At 35.8% G+C, this 23,217-nt stretch overlaps 4 protein-coding genes across 6 annotated transcripts; 2 read left to right on the top strand and 2 right to left on the bottom strand.

Annotated features, from left to right (window-relative positions):
* Positions 1–218: 218 nt before the first annotated feature.
* GPDHC1 (6-phosphogluconate dehydrogenase family protein) lies at positions 219–3,763 on the bottom strand. Of its 2 annotated transcripts, XM_011077051.3 has the most exons (6): positions 3,444–3,762; positions 2,149–2,806; positions 1,605–1,826; positions 1,144–1,391; positions 718–857; positions 219–594 (listed from the first exon to the last, which is right to left on the bottom strand). In XM_011077051.3, exons 2-6 carry the CDS (start codon positions 2,804–2,806, stop codon positions 471–473), a joined length of 1,392 nt encoding a protein of 463 aa, XP_011075353.1. In that variant the 5' UTR covers positions 3,444–3,762; the 3' UTR covers positions 219–470. The 2 variants fall into 2 exon arrangements, with proteins under 2 accessions (XP_011075353.1, XP_020549261.1); XM_020693602.2 differs by having other exon boundaries at positions 2,149–3,763.
* A 2,370-nt stretch (positions 3,764–6,133) lies between these two features.
* Positions 6,134–8,986, top strand: LOC105159847 (threonine-tRNA ligase 2). The gene is made up of 5 exons (XM_011077050.3): positions 6,134–6,314; positions 7,510–7,552; positions 7,642–7,733; positions 7,806–7,915; positions 8,594–8,986. Exons 1-5 carry the CDS (start codon positions 6,246–6,248, stop codon positions 8,613–8,615), a joined length of 336 nt encoding a protein of 111 aa, XP_011075352.1. The 5' UTR covers positions 6,134–6,245; the 3' UTR covers positions 8,616–8,986.
* Positions 8,987–10,588: 1,602 nt separating this feature from the next.
* On the top strand, positions 10,589–13,814 carry LOC105159846 (UDP-URONIC ACID TRANSPORTER 1). The gene is made up of 4 exons (XM_011077049.3): positions 10,589–11,300; positions 12,181–12,284; positions 12,777–13,005; positions 13,332–13,814. Exons 1-4 carry the CDS (start codon positions 10,848–10,850, stop codon positions 13,476–13,478), a joined length of 933 nt encoding a protein of 310 aa, XP_011075351.1. The 5' UTR covers positions 10,589–10,847; the 3' UTR covers positions 13,479–13,814.
* Positions 13,815–14,087: 273 nt separating this feature from the next.
* LOC105159845 (calcium-transporting ATPase 4, plasma membrane-type) lies at positions 14,088–22,368 on the bottom strand. 2 transcript variants are annotated; one of them, XR_847633.3, is made up of 8 exons: positions 22,012–22,368; positions 18,803–18,857; positions 16,695–18,691; positions 16,419–16,577; positions 15,794–15,965; positions 15,396–15,694; positions 14,841–15,206; positions 14,088–14,754 (listed from the first exon to the last, which is right to left on the bottom strand). XR_847633.3 is itself a non-coding variant. In XM_011077048.3 (7 exons), the coding sequence occupies exons 1-7, from the start codon at positions 22,186–22,188 to the stop codon at positions 14,898–14,900; spliced, it is 3,168 nt and encodes a 1,055-aa protein (XP_011075350.1). In that variant the 5' UTR covers positions 22,189–22,367; the 3' UTR covers positions 14,088–14,897. The 2 variants fall into 2 exon arrangements, 1 of the variants encoding a protein (XP_011075350.1); XM_011077048.3 differs by having other exon boundaries at positions 14,088–15,206; positions 22,012–22,367.
* Between the last annotated feature and the right edge of the window lie 849 nt (positions 22,369–23,217).

Raw genomic sequence — 23,217 nt, 5'->3', positions numbered from 1 at the left:
TTAATTTGTCAGTTATACATTATTTATTAATCAATAATTATAATAAATTAAATACGTATTAATCATAGAATTATTATCTTTTATTACAAATATAGAAATTAAAATATTTACTATTTACATGTCATGTTTTTTATTATATTTATAATGTATACTCTGATATATATATATTTTTTAAGTTGATTAATCGGCATAAAAAAAATAAAATTAAATCGAATAAATTCAAATTAAAACAATACTACCAGTAGAAGAGCATGCCCTCAGGGCAAGAATCAATGTCCATACATCTGGGCTTCAACTTTCAGGATACAACATCAAATTATGCCTGTTACCACCAGCATTTTCACCAACAACTATGTGTATATGTAGACTCAGCTGTATAAAATCCCAGTATACGAGGATTTTCCCGTTTGCTGTACCTATATCCTTCATCTAGTCGATCATTTATCCTTATTCTTGTAATGGGGATTGAGTCAAGGTTGGCCAAGAAGTGAAGGCCTGTAGAAGGCATGAGTTTGTGCAATCTCGATACGATCACGTGGATCATTCAGGTTTTCGTCTCTCAGCGCCTGGAGAATTGCCTCTGCTCCTTGTTCCCTGCGGTTGGTAAGACAAGCAGTCATGTGTACGTGTCCTGATGCTAGTTGGAATAGACAATTACATATGTACCTCTTGTACTTTTGATGTTCTTAATGTTGAAACATTATGGAGGATTTTTACCTTGTAATGAGAATTTTGTACAATATCTTTAGGATGGGGCAGAGCTCCACTGGGGCAACTGGCTTGTTTGCTTCCGGGTGCAGTACGTTTAAACTGGGCTGGCTTAGGAGTTCGTAAAATGCTTCTATAGCAGAAACACCCTGGAAATTTTCAAGAAGACATCGGTTATTATAGTCGTCATCTGGAGACACATAAATGATGAATCTCTCTTATGTATTCACGAGACCAAACAGTTCTTCATCTGAAGAAACTAGAGAAAAGGACATTAGTATTTGGAATTCTACTGAAATCCGTGATTTTACCACAAAAATCCTACAAGTAACTCGAGAATTTAATTATGTATTTGGAGCTGAAAAGCTAGTTTGAGTTATATTTTAGTATTAAGACAATGTTTGAGTTATATTTTATGATTAAGAAGATATAGACCTGAATAGTCCCTTTGCCGCTGATGCTATCACCCATATCCAGGCTCAGTTGTCCCTTGGCTATCATCTGGCCGTACCATGCGTTACGACCTTTGAGCAAGGTTACATATGTGTCAGCAAGCAAAGGCCCGGCAAGCTTCTCCGGTTCTTCAGTCAACAAATGAGTAATGAATATCATCTCGGATGTACAGTGTGCAAAATATACTGATTTGCCGGTGGCACTTTCATTAGTCAGAGCTGCCACCATACCTGAACAAAAGGTCGGAGGCATTATCAGAAATCATAACTTAAAAGTGATTCAATGTAAACATGTTATAGTGCTTAAAAATACAGCTGATCCGTGCACTAGTTCGTAAGTTTCAACTACTCATCCCGGAAGACTAAAAGAAATTTCAAGGCGGAAAATAATCAGCAACACTAGTAAAGACAAAAGTTGAATAATGAGATGGAGTCGAACATTACCGGCTCCAATGGCATAGACATTTTTCAAGCCTCCCATAACTTCATGTGTAACAAGGTCACTGTTGTCCCATACAATGAAGTGAGGCTGCCTTAAGAACTTTGCAAGAGGCAATCTCCATTTTTCAGCTCCACATATACGGGCATTAGCATATTCCTTGTTGTAAATCTCTGAAGCAATATTTGGTCCACCAAGATAGAGAATGTTCTCCATTGGCACTCCAGCTGTAAGGCAGATGTCGAATAGTTAATGGAAATGAAAAAAGGAAAACACGAAATTTTTCAGATTATGGTAAATTTTTTTAAAACCTGCAAAGTAATAGAGAGGTGGAAAGAATGAAAATATTCGATAGCAAGATGACGTGACAAATCCTAACTTTTTGGATATGGTAAAGGAAAATTCAAATGTATCACACTACCATTCCGTTAAGGTTAAAAATGCGGGTTAGAGAGATAGGATACGACACATAAGTTTTCAGAATATGAATGTAGAAATACACATGACGCCAGTAATAGCATAATGATAGACAATACGTAATACACTTACTTGCTTGATTAATCATTTGTGTAGGAGTAATTATACGAGGAGACGGGTCCAGTTCAGCCTCTATACCCTTGGCCAAAGATATTATGATTGGCACGGTGATTCTCTCCTTCCAATACTTACTGATCTCTTCAAACACTTCACGGGTTTCAGTTGAAGGCAATCCATTAATAACAATATCAGCGTCCCAAATAGCCTCCTGCAAGTTAGTCACGACTTTCATTGGGCAAAGTGGCGTATCGATCATGTTTAGACAGAACCCATCTTTCAAAATCTCGTCTGCATAAAGCGTCCGATCACCTAATCGTGCCTCAACATATTTTAGATACGCACATCTCCGGATCAATCTCCTCAAAACATCTTCCCTCGAGTTGATTACCTCAAACAAATGTTCTGCCGTACACCTGTCGACCGCTCTGCCCGGCCGTCTCCATATCCTAATCTGAACCTTGTCTCGAAATTGGCCATAGCTGTCTTGAAGCAAAGCCGCAAATACGCTACCCCATGCACCTGCTCCCACACCAACAATCTTCAAAAGATCACCATCGGATTTTCCTAAAAACCTTCGAAGTTCATCGAGCTTCTCTTCCAGCCCATTCTGGTTCTGTATAACCCCATTTGAGTATGAGTTGTTGCTCGCAACCTCAATGCTGCCAACCATCTTTCCCAAGCAAAATCAAGATTCAATAATCAACAAAACTATGCCGCAATAAAATCCAGAAATGAAACTTTGAAAGAAGCAACTTCTGACCAACTGTCAACTCTAAATTTCAACACCAAAAAGAAAGAATCAAGAAAAGCAAGTTACTGAAACAGCTTGCTTCTGCTTTAACTTCAACTTCCAAACACTCCACCTAATTATATAGACTCAGAGTTGCAGATTCTTGATTGACTTTTTGCCCATTTGCTCTCTGGATCTGGCAACAACTGCTAATTCACTAATGACCTCAAAAAATTCGGGGTTCCCCGACAGGCTGGGTGATCACAGAGAAAGCAGAATCTTTACAAGTGAAATCTTCACCTAAATCTGAACTAATTTAAACTCATATTTTCAAACCCTCCAATTCAATAATTTTCTTCATCCCCACAACAAGTATACAACAGGCAAAGCACAATCAGATAATGATTTGATCACTTGCAAGATTTTATTTCATACCAACCATCACTTTATATATATACACAGAAAACACTCCACAATTAAATAAACCCAAAAAATAAGGAAAACATTGTAGTCTCCGCCAGAGTTTGTTCATCTACCAAGCAGAAAACAAAGAAAAGAATTCCGAAAAAGCACCAACCCTTTTTTTCTTGTCGATTACTGCAAAGAATGAGTCAAAAATTCCAACACCCCTTCAAAGATTTCTCCCCAGCATTTTCTCTGTATCAAATAAAAAGCATGATTAAGTTGCATGCAATTTGAAGCCTTCACAGTTATTGCGTTTCCGGGTCGCAACCTTTTCTGACCCTCTCCTCTGCAAGAAATGTGTATACATATATGTATTTATATACTAGTGAGAGAAAGCTAGAGAGAGATGGCATTGATGGAAACAGTTGGATTGGGGAAGGTGCCAAGCTATGGCATTTAAGGTTTCGGGATGGAACCAACTTCTCAAACGGTCATTAATTTAGAGGGTGGAACAGTGATGCTGTTATGAACTCATTAAATTAAACTGATTGTTATAAACAATTCCTTATCAACTTCGTTCATAAAATTGAAAATGTAAAATTATTTTTTTCAAAGACTCAAATTTCAATTTTTTTTAAGCTATTTTTCTGTTTTCTTGAAAGATGCAGGCAAATATACGAGTAATCTCTATGATTTTCAGAGCTTTTGATCGGTATGTCTGATTTTGTTTTGTTAGGAATATTTATACTCTGCTTTTTAAAGATTTGGTGTAATTATATATAAATTTTCATATGATTTGAAAATTATAACTGACATCCCTATGGTTTGCTTCCGTCTAACAAAAAAGAAAAAAACAAATAAGTTCGTTCTTAAGCCAAAATTCACTAAATTTGCTAATACTAACAAAAAGATCAAATAAAATTTTATATTTACTACCGATTAACTTATTATTGATTTATTGAAGGTCAAATTCATGTTTTTATGATCAAATTATTCTCATACGTCTTCACACGCTAATGCATGTGAGGGGGTATATCTTCATTGTTATAAAGACAGTTTAGTTAGAAAAAAATTATTTGACCTGCAATGTAATAAATCAATTGAAGACAAATATCAGTTTTCATTCAATTTTTTATTTATTTATATCAGCATACTTAATAAAATTTTTACTAACAAACGGACCTATTTGTTAGAAAAAAAACAAACCTCAGAAATATTAGATGTAATTTTTCAAATCATAAAAAGTTTACGTGTAATAAACCCTATATTTTATCGCATATTTTGAAAAATGAGAGTATAATTATCCCATATTTTTATTAATATAAGATAAATAAAAATAATTAATAATTAATTGAACCCTATATTTTATAGAAATATTATTTCAGATAGCAAAAATTGAAAACAAAAACAACCCACCATGAGTTTTGCCACGGCCAATGCATGATTCAAACATTCAACAAATCCACCTCGAATTTGAATCAATTATATAATAAGTGTAATATATTTATTGTATAATTGATGTACCGTTCAAAAAAATAGACCAATCACATAATAAATATAATACACTACAAAAAAATTTCATAATAATATGGAAGGACGTATTAGGGTGGAAGTTTGGCGAGGTATGGTGGTTTAAGGAAGTTAAAGTCGGAGGGGCTAGTTATAGCTGTCCGCTCCGTTCTGTATCCAGTACAAATCAAATTTCTAATTCAATCGATTTTCGATCGATTAACTAAAAATTGCATACTTCTAATAAGTGTTCCATATATTGGGACGTATTGTTTCCTTATAAATGCAAAGATTCAATGAATTTATGAATATCAATTACGTATTCATAGCTCTTTTTCTATTTGTATGCAGCATTAATGTATCTATACACAATAGCTTTTTAAATATTATATAGATAGATCGGGATCAATAAATACAATTGAAGTAGGCTGTGTTTGAATTTGTATCTTTGTATTTTTCGAGACAAGATAAAACACACTCAATGTTTGTTTTTGTGTTTTTACACCTTATCTGCGTGTTTTTCTTTTTTTTCAACTTTCTATATATATAATATATATATATATACATAATATAAAGCAGACATAATTTGACAATAAACAGTAATTTTTGTCTCCCGAAAATACAAGATTAAACATAAAATATTTATATATATATAAATATATATGATTTGACAATGAACAGTGATTTTTGTCTATCAAATCCCAACATCAAACATAAAACAAAACAGTCAAATTATAAGTCCAAACACAATGTAAAAGTTGTTGAAATAATTCTTTTGGGGTGAATAACAATTTATTTTTTGTAATATTGTAAATGAGCAATTACATAAATATGTATATATAAGGATAATTGCACCGTTGTCTTATGAGGTTGGATATAATTACACATAAATTCTTCATGATTTGAAAAATTATATTTAATACTCCTAAATTTACTTTTATCTAAGAAATACATTTATTCGATAATTAAAATTTATTGAATTTATTGATATTAAAATTAAAAAAAAATGAATTAAAAATAATATTTACTCTCAATTGAGTTATTACTGAGTTAGACAAATATTTTCTCACTAAAATATCTTTATAAAGGTGGAGATATAACTCCTCACTTCAATTAATGTGTAAAGATGTATAAGGGTAGTTTTGTTATAAAAGAATTTGTTTTACCTGTCATAAGTCAATTCGGAGTAAATATGAATTTTTATCCACTTTCTTTTTTGTTAATATCAGCAAATTCAGTAAACTTTAACTTGCGGAGAGATTTATGTATTAGATAGAAGCAAACTAAATTACTAAAGGGCTAAAACGTAAAAGTAGCAACTGGAAAATCTGAGAAGTCGCAGAACATATTCAGGTGCCGCTATTCGTCGAACGACGATTTCAGTTCGTATCAGCCCCCAGTCCAGTCGTGCGTGTGTGTGTCTGTATACGTCTGCGCAGTTGAATTTGGAAGTGGGAAAGCGAAAATGGCAGCAGAATCAAACAATCTCGAAGAAATATTGAGACCCTTTTACCAGAGAGCTTCAGAAGCGGAGGTCTTCTTATCTCAGACTCGCTACAGTTTTTGATTTTTGGTTCTCTTTTCGATTTTCTCTGTGTTGTGTTTGCGTGTTGGATTCCTTGAGGCTTTTTCTTGATTCAACCCTATTTTTGATGTATTAGTTGTATGCTTAATTACCAACATTAGTTTGTCCGATTCTCGTACTAGTACAAGCATGTAATGTTCCTCGTTTGGAATCAAGAATGATGGTCAAGATTGTACTTTTCTAGATAAGCTGCATTGGAGTTATGCTTTCAGGTCCTGAAATCCAAGATTCTTTTCATATTGCCACATTTAGGACAATCTAGAGTGATGATTGTAGTCCCTAGTAGGAGTTCTTGCGGGGTTTATAATCTAAATGAGGAAACCTTTTGCATTTTCTGTCTGCATAACTATATTTTTGTTAGTCTGTATGCATTGGGACAATTTTATACAAATGAATGCAAATGCAATGCGTCTCTATGTTCGACTGGGACCAGGGGAACTTGAATTAGATATAGTAGTATTGAAGAAACTGAGGATACATCCAAAGGTAATCCCCCTTGCAAATTCGTATATTGTGCTATATGGCCGTAAAAGCGTAGGTGAAGTATTTGAGGCAGTAATAGTGGAATTCCACGATCTTACTAATTCTGATAGCAATGAGATGGTATTTTAAAATGACGTCCATTATCTAATTCTCTCTTCTAGAATGTAAGCTCTAAGAAAGTATCATAGAAGATCAACCTGGTAGTTTGGAGTCTCTGGAAATTGGAAGTATAAAGTGATGACATCATTCATTTGGCTGGTTCTAATTCTTGGTTGATTCCAGTTTCTAAAAATGAAGTTTTGTTTAGCTGGTTTATACTGACATATACTTCTGGAGTTCTATTTGTATTCATGGACTTGGCTTGTTATAACTTATATGTCGTCCATTGCCTTATATTTATCTCCTAGCTCTCTTGTAATGAATATGTGAGGTCAAACAATGATAAAAGGTATAGTGAAAACATCTAAGAGAAACCAAAAGATTTGGTTGGCTTTCTTCGGGTGTAGGCTCTACAATCTATTCATTCGTTCATATAGTTATTTCGTCATTGACTGTTGGAGTGTGGTCAAGTGGAAACCATTGAACACAATGACAAATTTTGGTAGAAGTCATATCTTGTTGTACCAAATTTAATTATTGAATACTTTTGTTTGGTGCGAAGGACCGCTTAGCAAGACTTGAAGCTTCCCTGGCAGGAAAAAAAGGTATGTCGAAATCCTATCTTATATGCAGAAGTAAAGCTAGAATGAAAGGTACTCAAATTCTTGTATCCTGTGGAAATGGTGCTCTTCAGAGTCTGGAAATGAGGAACTGCTTAAGTTGGCTGATGAACTCCAGTCAAGGTTAGAAACTGCAAAAGCGGAGCAAGTTGCAGAAAGAGAAAAGGTATTCGTGCTACCTTAATTTTTAGAGTAGTGTCAGAATTAGAATTTACAGGTCTTATTGTCTATATGTTAGGCTATGAAGGAGGTGCAATACCTTACTGCCGAAAATGCAAAGCTACAATATCGGATAATCCATCTTGTTCGAGCGTTAAAGGAGGCTGATAGCAAGTTAGCTGCGAAGAGGTATGGTACTTGGCAACTTATCTACTGCTTCTCTAGGTCTTAAATTTCTATGCAATAGTATACTGATTGTTTGGCGTAAAGTCAGGATTGAGCATGAATATTAAAATTTACAGAAAGGAAAAGGAAGAAATGGTAGAAATGACTAAATAAATGAAAGTCCCTCCTTTCTCACTGAAGAAATTTATGTTCTAAAAGCATTAAGTTCAGCTTCTGATCTTGCCTCGGTTCATATTTACGTGGTATCTTCCAGAAAAAGTGCAACAGCTCTCTTTTTCTGCAAGAAAGGTTTGTGTTTCCTTGGCAGTCTGCTCATTGGGGCCATTCTTTAGCTGGAAAGAAATTTGTTCAATTGAAAAACAGAGGAAAAAAAAAGTGAAGTTTTCAGCAGAATGCCTTGACAACTAGTTGATGCTATGATCGTACGGATTATCCTTTTCGTTTAGATTCAATTGGTTGAGTATAATTGAGGTTTTCAATATATGCTGGGCCAACAACATCACTTTAAGCTTGATCATGTCTGTACGACTCTTCTAGACATTTAATGATTTATTGTTTAAAATTGTCATTAAATTAGTTCCCTCTTCACCTATCGCTGATCGTTCTTATTTCTCTTTAGTGTGCTACCTTTGTTATCTACTCTAAACTCGACAATAATCATATTCTGCTTGCTTGATGCAGTGATCTAATCCTCTACCCTTGACAGCAGCGGTGTTTGATACCAATTCTCATTTAACGATTCTCAGAGCTAGACGGCAACTATTATTTCTGCTTACTTCACTCTGCAAAACCTTTTTCAACTTGCTTTACCTCTCATGGTTGTCAAGTTTCTCAATAGATCAATTTGAATATCCGTTATCAGTGCAGTGCATTCTGTTTAAACCATTGTTGATTGTAAAGTAATGCTCTAGCTTACATGCAGAGAGAAATTGTCTTTCCCACTGCTTCCCGATTTTTCAGTCCCAGCATTGTCTTGCATCGTTATAATCTGTAAAAGCATACATTGAGCAGAATCATGCATTGCTTCTAGCCATTGTCAGAAACTGGACAAGTAAGCTGATGCTTTTGTGTTGATTGCTGATTTGGTCTTGTTTCTGAGGAGTGATAGACAGTTGAATTTGTCGAGACAGAAATTGCACATTCATCAAAATCGGCACTTGTGCATAGGGGTGGCAACGAGTCGAGTTCGACCATTTTTTTCGGGCTCGAGTTAGTATTCTAAGCTCGAGCTCAAGCTCAAGCTGATTTTTTGCTTTTGTTTTTTATTATATTATATTAAATTATGGGAATCACTTATTTTTTACATAAAATTATAAGTAATAAAATAGATTGTATAATGCATACCATAATTGATTTTGACATTATAAATTAAAACTTTATAATCATTTTTTTAAAATTAATGATCTTATAATCAATTATACAAATTGAATTTTAATAAATTTAGAGATAATTCAAAATGTTCTAACATGACATATATTACACGTAAGATGATGTGAGCAGATGTTGTCTATTATTTTATTTTTTGTTACAATTTCTTGCAGTGATCGTCACGGCCTCACTATTGTCCTTTGGTAGATCTTAATTATATGTCACATGTCTAATAATAAATAAATAAATAAAATGGGCTCTTCTTTATTAATATTTTAATCCTTTTGCTCACTTTCTCGAATTCATTTGTTAATTCAGTAAGATGAATATCAATTTGAGAAGAATATCATAATACAAAATTCTACTAAAAAACACATAGTGTGATTGGTACTACCTAAATTTTTGTTAAACGAGAATTTGATGAGTTGATCATAGTTTTGTTGTACGAGTTATTGTTCGTTTTAATTTTATATTAGTCTCGTAATTTTGTTCTAAAGAGACATATCATTACGGAGACGAGACATTAAAATATATAAGACATCCAAACTTCTTATCGACCAACGTGATCAAGTAGCAAGTTTCTTTTGACTTGATTTGTTTTACTCATTAGTTGGATCGAATAATTTTGTACACTTAATTTATTCTTGAGTGTATAATTTATGTTTTTTAAATCATTTTTCATGATTTCTTTTTAATTATTAAAGTTTATGTATTGAAATATGCTGAAGCCTTAAAATGACATATTATCAAAATAAACATACAAATTGAATCATTTTATATTAATAATTTACCGAATTTGCATATTATCCTCTTGATGAGGTGAATTGCCAAATGAGTATTTTTTTTGGAATTTTTATAATATTTTAAATATTCACATATTATATATTCGAAATCATATCACAAAATTGATTCATTTTACACTATACTTCATCTTTAGAATTTTTTGGGTTTTATGTTAATATTTTTCAAATCTATATGAGATATTACCAAAATCAGAATACAAATAATATATTTTAGATTCTATTTTGTTGTAACTTTTCTTGATTTATGAACTGCAAAAGAAAATATTTTTGGATTTTAATAATATTTCATTCCCTCATATTACATATATTGACAAAATCAAATAAGTTGTTCTTCCAATCCAATGAATTTGCCAAGAAACATTTGTAAGATTTTTTTATGTTCTGTCCCAAAAGTAAAAGTTTTATTTCGTTAAACTATTTTTTTTATTATTTTCAAGAAATAGCAACAAATACAAAAAAATAAATATGGATTGTTATTACCCCTTTAATCTCTCACCCACACACACTACACACAGCACACTTTTCTCTCTCTTACCAACAGAAATTCCCGAGCTCACACAAACACCCCGAACGTTGATCATACCATGAAAATAGTTGTGTAATAACAGAACCAGAGAGAAGACATTACAAACATTCTTGCATATCGCGCACACACACCAAAGAGAGAGAAAGAAAAACAAAAATGTCCAAATGAAATGTAAACACTCCTCCCAACAAGAAGGAATCCAAATCCAAAAATCCCATAAAAAAACACAGTAACAATAATGTCTTCATCTGCATCAAAAAAGCATGCGGTCTTCATAACCTGTCTCATAATCCTCTGGTACTCGACCAACATCGGCGTCCTCCTCCTCAACAAATTCTTGCTCTCCAACTATGGCTTTGCCTTCCCCATCTTCCTCACAATGTGCCATATGTCAGCCTGTGCTGTCCTCAGCTACATCTCCATCATGTTCTTGAAGATTGTCCCAATCCAGAGGATCAAATCCAGGTCCCAGTTCTTGAGAATAGCCACACTTAGCATGGTTTTCTGTGGGTCTGTGGTGGGCGGCAATATTTCTCTCAAGTATCTGCCGGTTTCGTTCAATCAGGCTGTGGGTGCAACCACGCCTTTCTTCACGGCCTTGTTTGCTTATTTGATGACCCGTAAGAGGGAGGCGTGGGCTACTTATACTTGTCTTGTGCCCGTGGTTGCTGGGGTTGTCATTGCAAGTGGGGTATGGTGTCGTCCTCTTCAAATCTTGATTTGCTTCTCTTCTCTTGTGATTTGTTGGAAAGATTTCATTTTTGTGTGTGTTCTTGGGATTAATGGATGTGATTTGTTGGAAAGATTTCATTTTTATGTGGGAATTTGTGTGTGTTCTTGGGATTAATGGATTTGATTTGATTGGCTTGTTGGAAAGATTTCATTTTTATGTGTGAATTTGTGCTGTGTTCTTGGGTTAATGGATGTGATTTGATTGGCCTGTTAGTGTAATGTTTTTAGTGGGATTGGTGTGACAAAGATCTAATCTTTAATTGGAATGAGCAGAGTGAGTTAATTGCTTGGTTTTAATGTATCCAACTAGATTTTGCGTTCTTTCTAACAATATTTGATTTTTCTTTCTGGGCTTTCCAATTCTTTCATTGTTATTGTGGAGTCAGTGGCCATTTTTCCGACATGAAGGTCAGATCTAAAGTCTTGTTGAATCTGGGAGTTTCTGATTTCATTTTATAAGTTTTTATTTATTTGCTCATTGAATTGATCATGTTGGTTGTGTTTCACTCTGCAAGATATGAAATTTGTGAAAAAAAATACATGCAAAATCAGATGTACGGGATCAATTATGCTCGCCAAGTAACGCAAATAGTTTCTTAGATGTTTGTCATTTCCTTTGATATCAACCACAGACTTCCAAAGTTCTTGTCCGTGCTTTTTCCGATCAATTTCCCATGTATCCTATTAGCCCTTTTGTCCACCTGCACTAAATGGCCAAAATATTCCATGAATTTGAGAGAGACATCGTTCACGTATTATATTTTCAGTAACTTCTGATGAAACTCATCACTTGTTGCTTTCTGGTTCTAAGATTATGTCGGGTTTCTGATTGCTTACAGGGTGAGCCAAGCTTCCATTTGTATGGATTTATCATGTGTATAGGTGCAACTGCAGCTAGAGCTTTTAAATCCGTTCTTCAGGGGGTCCTCCTTTCTAATGAAGGGTAAGGATTTACTAATAGCTGCACTTTCCCTGTGTCCAAAACATCCTCTGTACATGTTTTTCATCACCGGATAAGCATCCTCCATTATTTTGTCTGGTTCTCCAGTTTTCTCTAGTTAAACAAAATTGCTTGTTCTTGGCAGTAAAAAGCCGAGACATTGAACCACTTCATGGTTTCTCTTCTTTTATCATATATGAGAATGCCGAAGGAAAAGCAATTTTTTGAACTAGCTAGCTTTTTCTAGGGATATTTTGTACCCCATCCCTGATTTGCCTGGTTGTCATTATGGGATCCTATGCTGATCAAAAAATGTTTTTTCTTTGGCTGAATTTCCACTCTGCAACCTGGGCTTCTATGTTTAGCTTATAATTTGCATTGATGGTGATTTCTGAGTGGAAAAAGTTATGGTCTTTCCTGGAAACTAAGAATGAAAGGCTTCATTTGTTGTTCACCATCAACTTATACAAACATACACTACACTCCTCATTGCAGGGAAAAGTTAAACTCCATGAATTTGATGCTTTATATGGCCCCGATTGCCATTCTTGTTTTGCTACCCGCTGCAATTGTAATGGAGCCCAACGTTTTTGATTTCGTCGTTTCACTTGGACTGGAACATAAATTCATGTGGGTTCTTCTGTTGGTTAATTCGACAATGGCTTATGGAGCAAACTTGTGCAATTTCTTGGTTACTAAGCATACAAGTGCTCTAACACTGCAGGTCCTCTCTCTCTCTCTCTCTCTCTCCCCTCCCTACACTCTCTATGTTTGATATCAGCAAAAGTAGTGTTGCTTATGTTGCATGAAGAACAACTACATCGGAACTGGAATGGTCAAGAATAGTTATCTGATTCTTGTCCTTGCAAGTAACATAGAAGTAATGCATGCAAAACAAAGATCTAAGTATTAGACAAGTGAATTACTAATCATGGATCGAGGAAGAAAGAAACAGAATCTTGATTTTTGGCTACGTGCGTTCAGAGACAGCAAAAGTAAACTAGTATTCCTCTGAACCTTTTGCCCTTTCCCTTTCCTGATTCTTGTCAGGTATTAGGCAATGCTAAAGGAGCTGTGGCTGTTGTCATCTCAATACTCATTTTCCGAAACCCTGTAACCTTCATCGGCATTGCTGGTTACACCATGACTGTCATGGGGGTGGCTGCTTATGGAGAATCCAAGAGGAGATACAACTGAGCTTTCATGGTGCTACTTTTTCACGGGGATGGGGGGGGGGTGAAAACCTGAGGGATCGGATATGGATATTCATCTGAGAGTGGTTTCTTTACTGAGTTCAGTCAGGAGCGTAGGTAATTTTGTCAAATGATGTTGTATTACACGTTCAAGAAGGAAATCAGAGGCCTGTTGAGGTTGTTCTCACATGTTTTGTACTTTTTACACCTGCGTGAATTGCAAACTGCAGGAAATATAGATAGCATAGCAGTGCTCGCACGTTGTTGTGCAACGTTAAGTCAGTTAAAGAGATGAATGAGTGTGGTTTTACATCAAGCAATAAACCTTATTTCCCTATCAGATCTCAGTATGTCCAGTGACCAAGTTTAGGATTAGTCTGTTGAATTGCTTAAAAGTCTTAGTAACAGTTTAATCATACTTAGTTAACTCTTTCGTTTTTTCCATGAAGATGAGAAGGAAAATCATTGGCAGAAAAGAAAGTAAATGATCAACATAGTTTAGGTTCATTCTTTCATATATAATTGAGGAACTACTGACAGAACATTTTCCCAACCAAGTAATCTTGTCTAAGGTGGTTTTCATTGCCAACTTCTAAGAAGCATGTAACGCAACTAGAGAAACAGAAAGGTTCTTTTAACAAAGAGAATGCAATAGAACGTGTAGATTTACAACGGTTAATTGCCAAAACAAAACCTAAACAAATGTCCACCGTAAAAATGGTAGGGCTCGAAGCCTACATGTCTTGGGGTCGGAAACCTTCTAGCCATGACTTGCTTTTGAGCATCAAGAATGTAAGGTTTTTTCTCTGTAGTCTTGGTGTTGATGTAGAATTACTCATCAGTTGGAATATCAGGACATTATGACTGCAAGATTTTTGAACTTTGGTCTATATGATTCATACCAAAAGTGGGAAAATTCATGGAAAGAATCAAGGAGGAGAAGAGTTGAATTGTACAAACACCAATATGTCTTCATTCCTCCTGTCTCTTTCGACTTTTTGTTCCTTTGTTCACAAATTTTCCTTTTGCTCCGATCTTCTTGATTATATGAATACATTAGAAACGACTCCACATCCACAAAGATCCAGTATACCACTATGAAAAGTAATTCTAAGTCAGCACCAAGACTATACAAAACAAACCTAGTCATGGCCAGAGTTAGAAGGTTGTCTGAACCCACATCACCGGCTTCAGCTACCTTGAACTGTGTTTGCTTTCTACATTTATTTTTTCACAATCTGTTCATTTGTTCTTCCCTTAATGAAACACCAAGAAAGTAACTGCAGAAAACAGAGGAAGAAGAGAAATAATAACAGTCTCTGTGATGATCAAGCACTAGAAGGCCAAAAATGAAACTCAAATTTACCACCCCAAATGTATATACTCTTGGCTGCTGCTCCAACTGTGTGGTTCTGCTATTCCTTTATGCGAGATCTGGACCACTTGGGAGTGGGTCGTAACCCTCGTGCTGTTTTGCAGTGGCAGGCTTTGTGTCAACAGGAATGCACTTCAAGACAACCGCTATAGGCATGCCTACTGCACCAATTAAAATGCTGAATAACCATAGCTGCCAGCTTAACGGAACGGTGCTTGCAAAAGTTCCCAGGAATTCAACTATAATCACTTGGAATACTACGGTGGATACGATGATTCCTGTGAATATCCAGTTTCCAAACATCCCTCGGAAGATGTTTATCTTCTCAATGTCACGGCTGTTTATTTCGTTAAAGACCTGGTATGAGGCAAGAAGTGAAAGAAAGTTGGAAAACGTTTATGTTCAGTAATTCAATTATTTCTTGCTCTGGTATAATCATGGATAGGTCAGTTATAGTTCACCAATAGCTATATTATTGTATAGGTCGAAAGTTTCCTGCTAACAAAACCTTTACATCTCGAGTAGATTAAATCAAGAAACATTTACCTGACAAAAGACAAAGGTGTTGAATATGAAAGTATTGACTACTGCAGTGGCATTGGAACCTCGAAGTCCCAATATTTGCTTCCCAACAAAATTGAGGACTAGCAGAACAGCCAACTGATAAATGCTTTGACCAATGATATTCCTCCACATGGTCCTGGTAATGAAACTTTCAGTTCTCCCGACAGGAGGCCTCTGCATCAGGCCATCATGTGGTGGTTCAGTGGCCAGTGCAAGTGCACCTAAAGTATCCATGATTAGGTTCACCCAAAGCAGCTGCACCGCCGTAAGGGGAGCAGATCCTAGAAGGACCAGCAGAGAAACCAATTTAATTTGGTAAATAAAATGAGCATTAAGTGGAAAATTAAGAAAAGAAAAGATAGCTGTATGGACAAACTTACCTGAGGCGCAAGCAGATATAAAATTGATCATCAGAGCAACAATGTTAACAGTCAACTGAAATTGCACAAATTTCTGAATATTGATGTACACAGAACGTCCCCATTTTGCAACGTTTACAATTGTTGCGAAATTGTCATCCAGCACAATCACATCAGCACTTTCTTTTGCAACCTGAAAATATATGGGACATCAGAAATTATCTGGATGCTAAGAAAATTTTTGATGATGTAAACACCACAGAAGTGCTAATACTTTAAAGTTGAGTTGGCCCCAAGAGAAAACTTGAGCAAGACTTTCTAAGTATGTATCTTAAAGCCAGATGTTATGATTAGAAGGCACGAGGCATCTCAAGTCCTTCAAATAACTAGTACTTTAACAATAAAAATGTTATGTTTGATGATATATGAACAATCCCATTGAAAAAGTGTCATGCCATGAAATAAGACTTAACGTCAAAGGTGGGGGTAGAATGAATAAGTTCAGAATTAATTGAAAATAAAAAAATTATAAGATGTTGATTTGAGAATTTCACACCACACAGAAAGAAAAAGAAAGAAAGCACCGTTGCAGTATGAGAATTTCGTAGCAAAAACTAGTTGCACAATGAGGAGCATAGAGACAAACCTCTGTTCCTGCAATGCCCATAGCAAGTCCAATGTCTGCCTCGTGCAAAGCAGGAGCATCATTCGTACCATCACCAGTAACTGCAACAACTTCTTTAAGCACGCTCCTCGCAGTCTTTACCAGAACATGCTTGTCTGTCGGCGATGACCGCGCCATTACCTAAACTCAAGATTTAAAAACATCAGATTACAATATATGTATAGATATAGATATAATATAAATATATACAAATATGTAACCATTCCACAGGAATACATGGATATGTTTGTAATCCACCTTAAGTCTCGGTATTAGTTGGCTCATCTCATAAGAAGTCTTCTGTCGGAAATCTGGACCTTCTATAGCAAGATCACCATCTGTAAGTATGCCGCATTCTCTAGCAATTGCTTTAGCTGTATTAATATTATCTCCAGTGACCATGCGCACAGTTATTCCAGCTGCTAAACAAGTTTTTACCGCTTCCTTTACCCCAGGGCGAACAGGATCCTTGATACCCACTACTGCAATTAGTGTATATCCACAGTCAGGGATACTATTCTCGTGAGAACCATCATCAATGTCCTTAAAAGCTAAGCAGAGAGTACGTAGAGCTTCACAGGCAAACCCATTGATGACATCCATGACATTACTTACTTGTTCTTCTGACAAAGGAACCGACTCCCCGTTGGCATTAATTACCCTGTCACACATTTTTAATATGATCTCAGATGCACCTTTGCAGAAAGCTCGGTTCTTGCCTTCTGGAAGAGCCACAAGCACAGACATCTTTTTTTTTTCAGAATTGAAAGGTTCAACTTTCAACAACTTGCAGATCCCGCGTACCTCCTGAAAATCACCACCTAGTAACAATCCGTATTCTAATATCGCTGATTCTGTTGGTGTGCCCAAAATGGATATCTTTCCATCTTTATTCTTGACTACCTCAGAACCCGTGTTAGTAAATATTGCTTGCGAGAGAACTGTTACTACATGTTCTGATACTTCGGTATCTAATGTATCCCTGCCTCCATTGGTATCTACCTCTTTCGCTTTTCCACAAATCCATATTTTAGACACTACCATGTGGTTTGTGGTCAGTGTACCTGTTTTATCAGTGCAAATGCAAGTTGCAGAACCCATTGTCTCACAGGCAGAGAGATGTCTCACCAATGCCTTGTCATTCATTAGTTTCTTCATGGCAAATGCAAGGCTCAGTGTTACGGCCAGAGGCAGTCCTTCGGGAACTGCAACAACAATTATAGTCACTGCAGTAGCAAAGTAATTCAAAAGCTTCAGTGCATCACTGGAAGACCATTTGGTAAATGCATGTTGACGTCCTTTCTCAACCAAAAACCTGATAGTCAAGACTAGAAAAGTCAGAACAGCAAAGGCGAGTCCAATTTTACCAATAATTGTGGCAACACCATTAAGCTTGACCTGCAGTGGGGTCTCATCTTCTCCACCCTCGCTCAGAGTTTCCATCAACTTTCCCCATTCAGTTCTCATACCAACTGTAGTCACCAACATTTTACCTGACCCATCTTGAACTTTACTTCCTGCTAAAAGAAATGGTCTTTTTTCATATATGTTTATTGGCACACTTTCACCAGTCAAACTTGATTGATCAATCAACAAGTTGTACCCTGATATATATATACCATCTGCTGGAACCTGATCTCCAATGCTTAGATGTACAATATCTCCAACAACCAAGTCATATATAGAGACTTTTTGACGAATTCCATCTCTAATGACCTGGACAAAAATCTTTTTCTTCTCCTTGTCCAACTCCTTGAACTGTAATGATTGCTTGTAATCACTGACTGCAGTAACCATGACCACCAGAAATATGCTAAGTATAATTCCTAACCCATCATACATGCCCTTTGGCCACCCCTCAGTGGCAAGTCCCACTCCAATTGACACCACAGCGCAAACAATAAGTATGATAAGTGTCAAGTCGTGCAAAGCTTCCCACACAAATGTCCAAAAACTTTTAGGAGGTTTCTCAGTGTAGCGGTTGGGACCAAATATATTTTGTCTAGTGGCCACATCGCTTGAAGTCACGCCTTTATCTACTGAAACGTTCAATCTATCAGCAAGCCCTTCAACTCCTTTGAGTTTTCTTAACGTTTTAATGTCATAAGAAGCAACAATAGATGCAAGTTTATCGGGGTGAATCTGAAACCCTGCAAGTCTAGCTTCTTCCTGGAGCCCATTTTGAATAACTGTTTCTGTATCATCTTCCAAGGGTTCATTTGAGTAATCCGAGGGCAGCTTTTTACCATGTCCACCTAGTGTAAGAGGAAACATAAGTAATGTGCCGGAAATAAGAGCAAGAGTTTGGATAAAAAGCAAGTCCTGAAATCTAAAACTAAGATATAGCAGCATGAGTAGAAATATACCGTCGATTAACCTGAGTGCTGCTGTGTAAGCCACAAAGCAAACACGTATATTAGCCTGGTAAAGAAATAAAGAAATGAAATATTATTAGAAGAGCATATTATACACAACTGAAACAAACGTAAAATTCTGAAATCATGATAAGCACTTGAATATTATTACAGTCTGTTGCTGCCAACTCCCTACTGGATTTTAAATTTCGGTTTGTTTCTTAAAGTCACCAATGTGTGAGTACTCAAATACGATTACAGTTACTGGCCTTCCTATCCTTTTTTTCGTTTTCTTATCAATATCATAATGTTTGGACACTTGAATATTATTGCAGTTAGTTGCTGAGAACAAATCCCTGCAGAATTTCACTTACTCTTTATATCTTTGTTAATACCATAATATTTGCTTAGTGCATCCTATCCTATATATTAAGAGAACCTTCAGCCCCTACTAAGCACTTCTTATTTTATTCAATAAACATGTAATGGTCAATTGCAAACCCCTTTATGATTTTAATGGTTTTTTCAAGTATTGAATTTTTCGCGGACTTACACTTGGCATACAAGCAATATCAGGTGAAATAATGGTTCAGATATCAACTTTTTGCAGTTTGAATAACTATTTTACTACTTGGAAGGCTGTGCAAGTGATGGAAAAGATAATAACCTATTACTCAACAAAGAATTGACTGGAAGAAGAGGCTATTCACAAAAATGGTGACCAACACACAGGCTTGTATGTGCCAATCAAGATCGTGTTACAAAGAATAATGATAATTCCCAGAATTGCTACGAAATATATTTAATATTTTCTTGGCCTGTACCATAAACCACTTTATCATTACATATAGGTAGCTTATCCATGCTGGTAACAAAGACTACCTACATGTGATGACACATATAAGGCCGAACAGATAAGGAAAAATATTCAAAAGGCCAAATACAGACAACATAAGTTGAGGCTATATCAGACGGTGTCAAAGGGAAAGGAATCCAATTTTGTTCCGTGGTACCACAACATATATTTTACATTTGTCCGAAGTCATGTCAATGTCACATAGAAGTTTCAAGGAAATTTCCTTGGTTGTCTTAATTCGGAGCTACAAGTCAAGATAAGTGTCAGGTATTTACTCATTAAGGTGACCCATTCGTTGATTAACAATAATAATTCTTAAACTTGCAACTTTTCATGGCCCAGAGGATCAGGGACAGAAGTAGAGATGACGATATAAATTGTCATTGTAATGTCAGGTGACAGCTAAGATCACCGGAATAGCTGGGTCAAAAATTTCAAAGAAGCCTTGAATCAACAGAAGAAAATATAAATGTATTATTTACAAGTTCTAATAGACAACTCCCTTTCAACTTCTAGATGAATCACTATGGTTTCTATTACAATAAAGTATAAACAAGAGAAATTTATATAAAAAGGAAAGGAGAAAAAGGTACGTCTGTAATAGCGGAAATAAGGCAATTATTTTAACTTTTAACTAAGTGTTGAATTTCAAACAAAATGTTTTTCTTTGAATAATAGTTGAAAAAATTGCTATTTGAACAAAAGACATAGCACAAGCTATCTCTAAACAATCGGCGACGAGAAACAATTATAAATTACATCTTTACATGACACAAACTCCAAAGGAACCCATCTCAAGATTGATCTGGGGTTGTGGAAAGGGGACACCTCGGGAACAAAGATTACCTTTTTATTAAGATAACTTTTACTTTTTCGTTATTAGATAAATTAATGACTTTTCATAAGATATTCCACGTGAATGCAGCGGTAAGACCACATCACGGACGACAATCAAATATTCACCTACAATTAAGAAGGCAGCAAAGAGGGAGGAAACAAAACATGTCCATTCCATGGTGTACTTCAGAAGATCCTAGCCCTAGTGGAATAATATATATATATATATATATCTTTATATATACATTTAGATGGCATGCTAACTAGAAGAAATATAATTTCCACGTTGACCCATCTCGCATCCAACGGCAATCAGTGGGCTGGTGTTAAATAAATTGACAGATTGATTATGGCATTGGATGCATCATACCCTTCCATGTGCCGATGCCCAGCTACCCACCTTGAGAGAAAGGTTTATTGGAAACCCTCGGGCCCACACAACCGCAGAAAATTTATTTCTATGTAGCCCTTAGTGTAGAATCTCATTCTATTCAAAAAAGATAATTGACTACCGTGCTCATGGGTGGAAAATCCGAAAAGTAAAGGACCCAATAGCTAAGTCTCCTGTAATCGTATACTTCTAAGAACAGACAGATAAAAGCATAGTTAAGGAAGAATTTACAATGTCAATGAAAAAACTTTACATTACAGTATAGGATCAATTCAGGTACCTTTTCTAATATTAATTTTCTTTTTTGTTATGTCCCCAAGTCCTAGACTGTCATTTTAAACAAAATAACTTTGTGCAAAACTCTCACTTCAACTAGCTAATTAAAAATATTTTCATGAAAATATTTATCAAAAGCGCATATAACTTCCACCATATTTCTGTTAGTCGACAAGATGGGCCTGGGTCGATAAATATTATGTGTATCTTTCAACAGTATGGAAAGATTATGGTTAGCCCTTCAATAGTCAAATGCGCGTCCAACCGTAACTGTTGAAAATCAAGGGGAGCGTGACACAACGTCCCTAGCTTCTTTCCATTTTTTAGATGTCACCATATACCAATATCCAAATTCCGAGTATACCCCTCGTAATAAGCACTAACTATAAGTAAGCCCTTTCGATTATCACTAAACCAAGACTGAAACTCAGCTAATCCTTCTCGAGGAGAAAAGGACAAGGAGTAAACTACTAAGGCTTTACTTTATGAAGAAAACACACTACCACAAAAATAATTATAAAACTTCTTATCCTAAAACTAGCACCCGATGCGATTATGAACTTTTGGTTTACAGAACTTTCTTCCTCAGCATGTTCCTCAGAATACCTAGGAACAGAAATTTGTTGAAAAGAAAAAAAAAAAGACATATAATCCGCTTTTGGATCCAGGAAAATTGGAGATGTTCGCAAGGAAATCCTAAAATAAAATTAATAATAATAAAGAAAAATGAGGGAGATAAAATAGAACTAGATCAGTAAAAAATCCCATAAACCATTCTACCGGCGAGTTTTACGACCTCCGATATTCATCTTTTCAGGATAATAAAATGAAGAAATAGAGGGAGAAAAGTAGGAGTAATACTCTGAGTCTTCGCATCTGTTCCTTTGCTTCGGACCGCTTCTCAAGCACGGCCGCGTAGCGGAACCTTCTCCGGCGATTCTTCACCAGTTTCCCGACGGCATCGCGCCACCTCTTCAGCGCCTCCTCCGACCGCCCCTTGAGTGGCAAATCGAACTCCGGCGGGATGAACTTCTCCATTACAGATTCCTCCCACTCTCTCCGCCTCAGTACTACTGCGAGTCACTGCCCACGCACAGCAGATAAGGGTACGATCAAAGCGTATCTATACTATGTATACGTACCGTATACACACACAACACACAGTACTGGACTGGGGAGAGAGCAAATAGGATTATATTAAATCGCTATATATGAATGGTCACACTCTCCCACTCTACACGCACAAAGGCAAACGCGGTATAACTGGATTCTCCCTTTTGCCCTCACCCTTTTTCCAAATTATACTTCCCCCATGCATTTTCCTTATTTCAATTTTACTCCCCAATTCTTTTTTCATGGAAGAGGCAAGTATCCGGTCTTCCAAGATCCCCCCCCCCCCCCTCACGAGAATAATATTTATAAATATATTGAATTTATTTAAAATTTATAATTTTATAGATGAAATTATATTTTAACGTAATAATACTAATTTCTTAGGTATTTATATATAATAATTTTGATTCTTCTAGAAAATCATATTGATTAATTAAAAAGACAGAAATTTAATTAAAATTTGCGATTAGATCAGGACGGGGATGGGGCGGGTTCGAGTCCAACTAGATACAATCGAGTTGAAATCTAATTTGAATCCACGTTGGACGACTTGCAAAAATTAAATAGCACAGATCCCGAATCCACGAAATTCGCATTTAACTCACGCACGGGTTTTTGAATTGATTGGTCCGATCGAAAACCGATCATGTATCTAAATTGGTTCATGCTGTACAATCCACTATAATCAAAATTGGTGTGGATCAATCAAAATCGGCCAGTGGGGTAATCGATCAAATCCCAATTTTGACTTTTTATATGAATATATTATAGATCGACAATAATTGATTTCTAATTCTAAATTTAGTGAAAATTAAATTTAATTCCTAAATATATTAGTAGAACTTTTAATTATAAAAAAAAAAGGAGAAAATTACATGACACGAAATATTAATAATATATACTTTATTTCCCCTCTCATATCGTCCGGCCCCCACCCTTATTAGCCTGTAAGTC

This window comes from Sesamum indicum, linkage group LG4 (assembly GCF_026168435.1).
Source record: "Sesamum indicum cultivar Baizhima isolate 11 linkage group LG4, ASM2616843v1, whole genome shotgun sequence".
In the NCBI taxonomy this organism is placed as follows: Eukaryota; Viridiplantae; Streptophyta; class Magnoliopsida; order Lamiales; family Pedaliaceae; genus Sesamum; species Sesamum indicum.
This window is presented reverse-complemented; position numbering and strand designations above follow the sequence as displayed.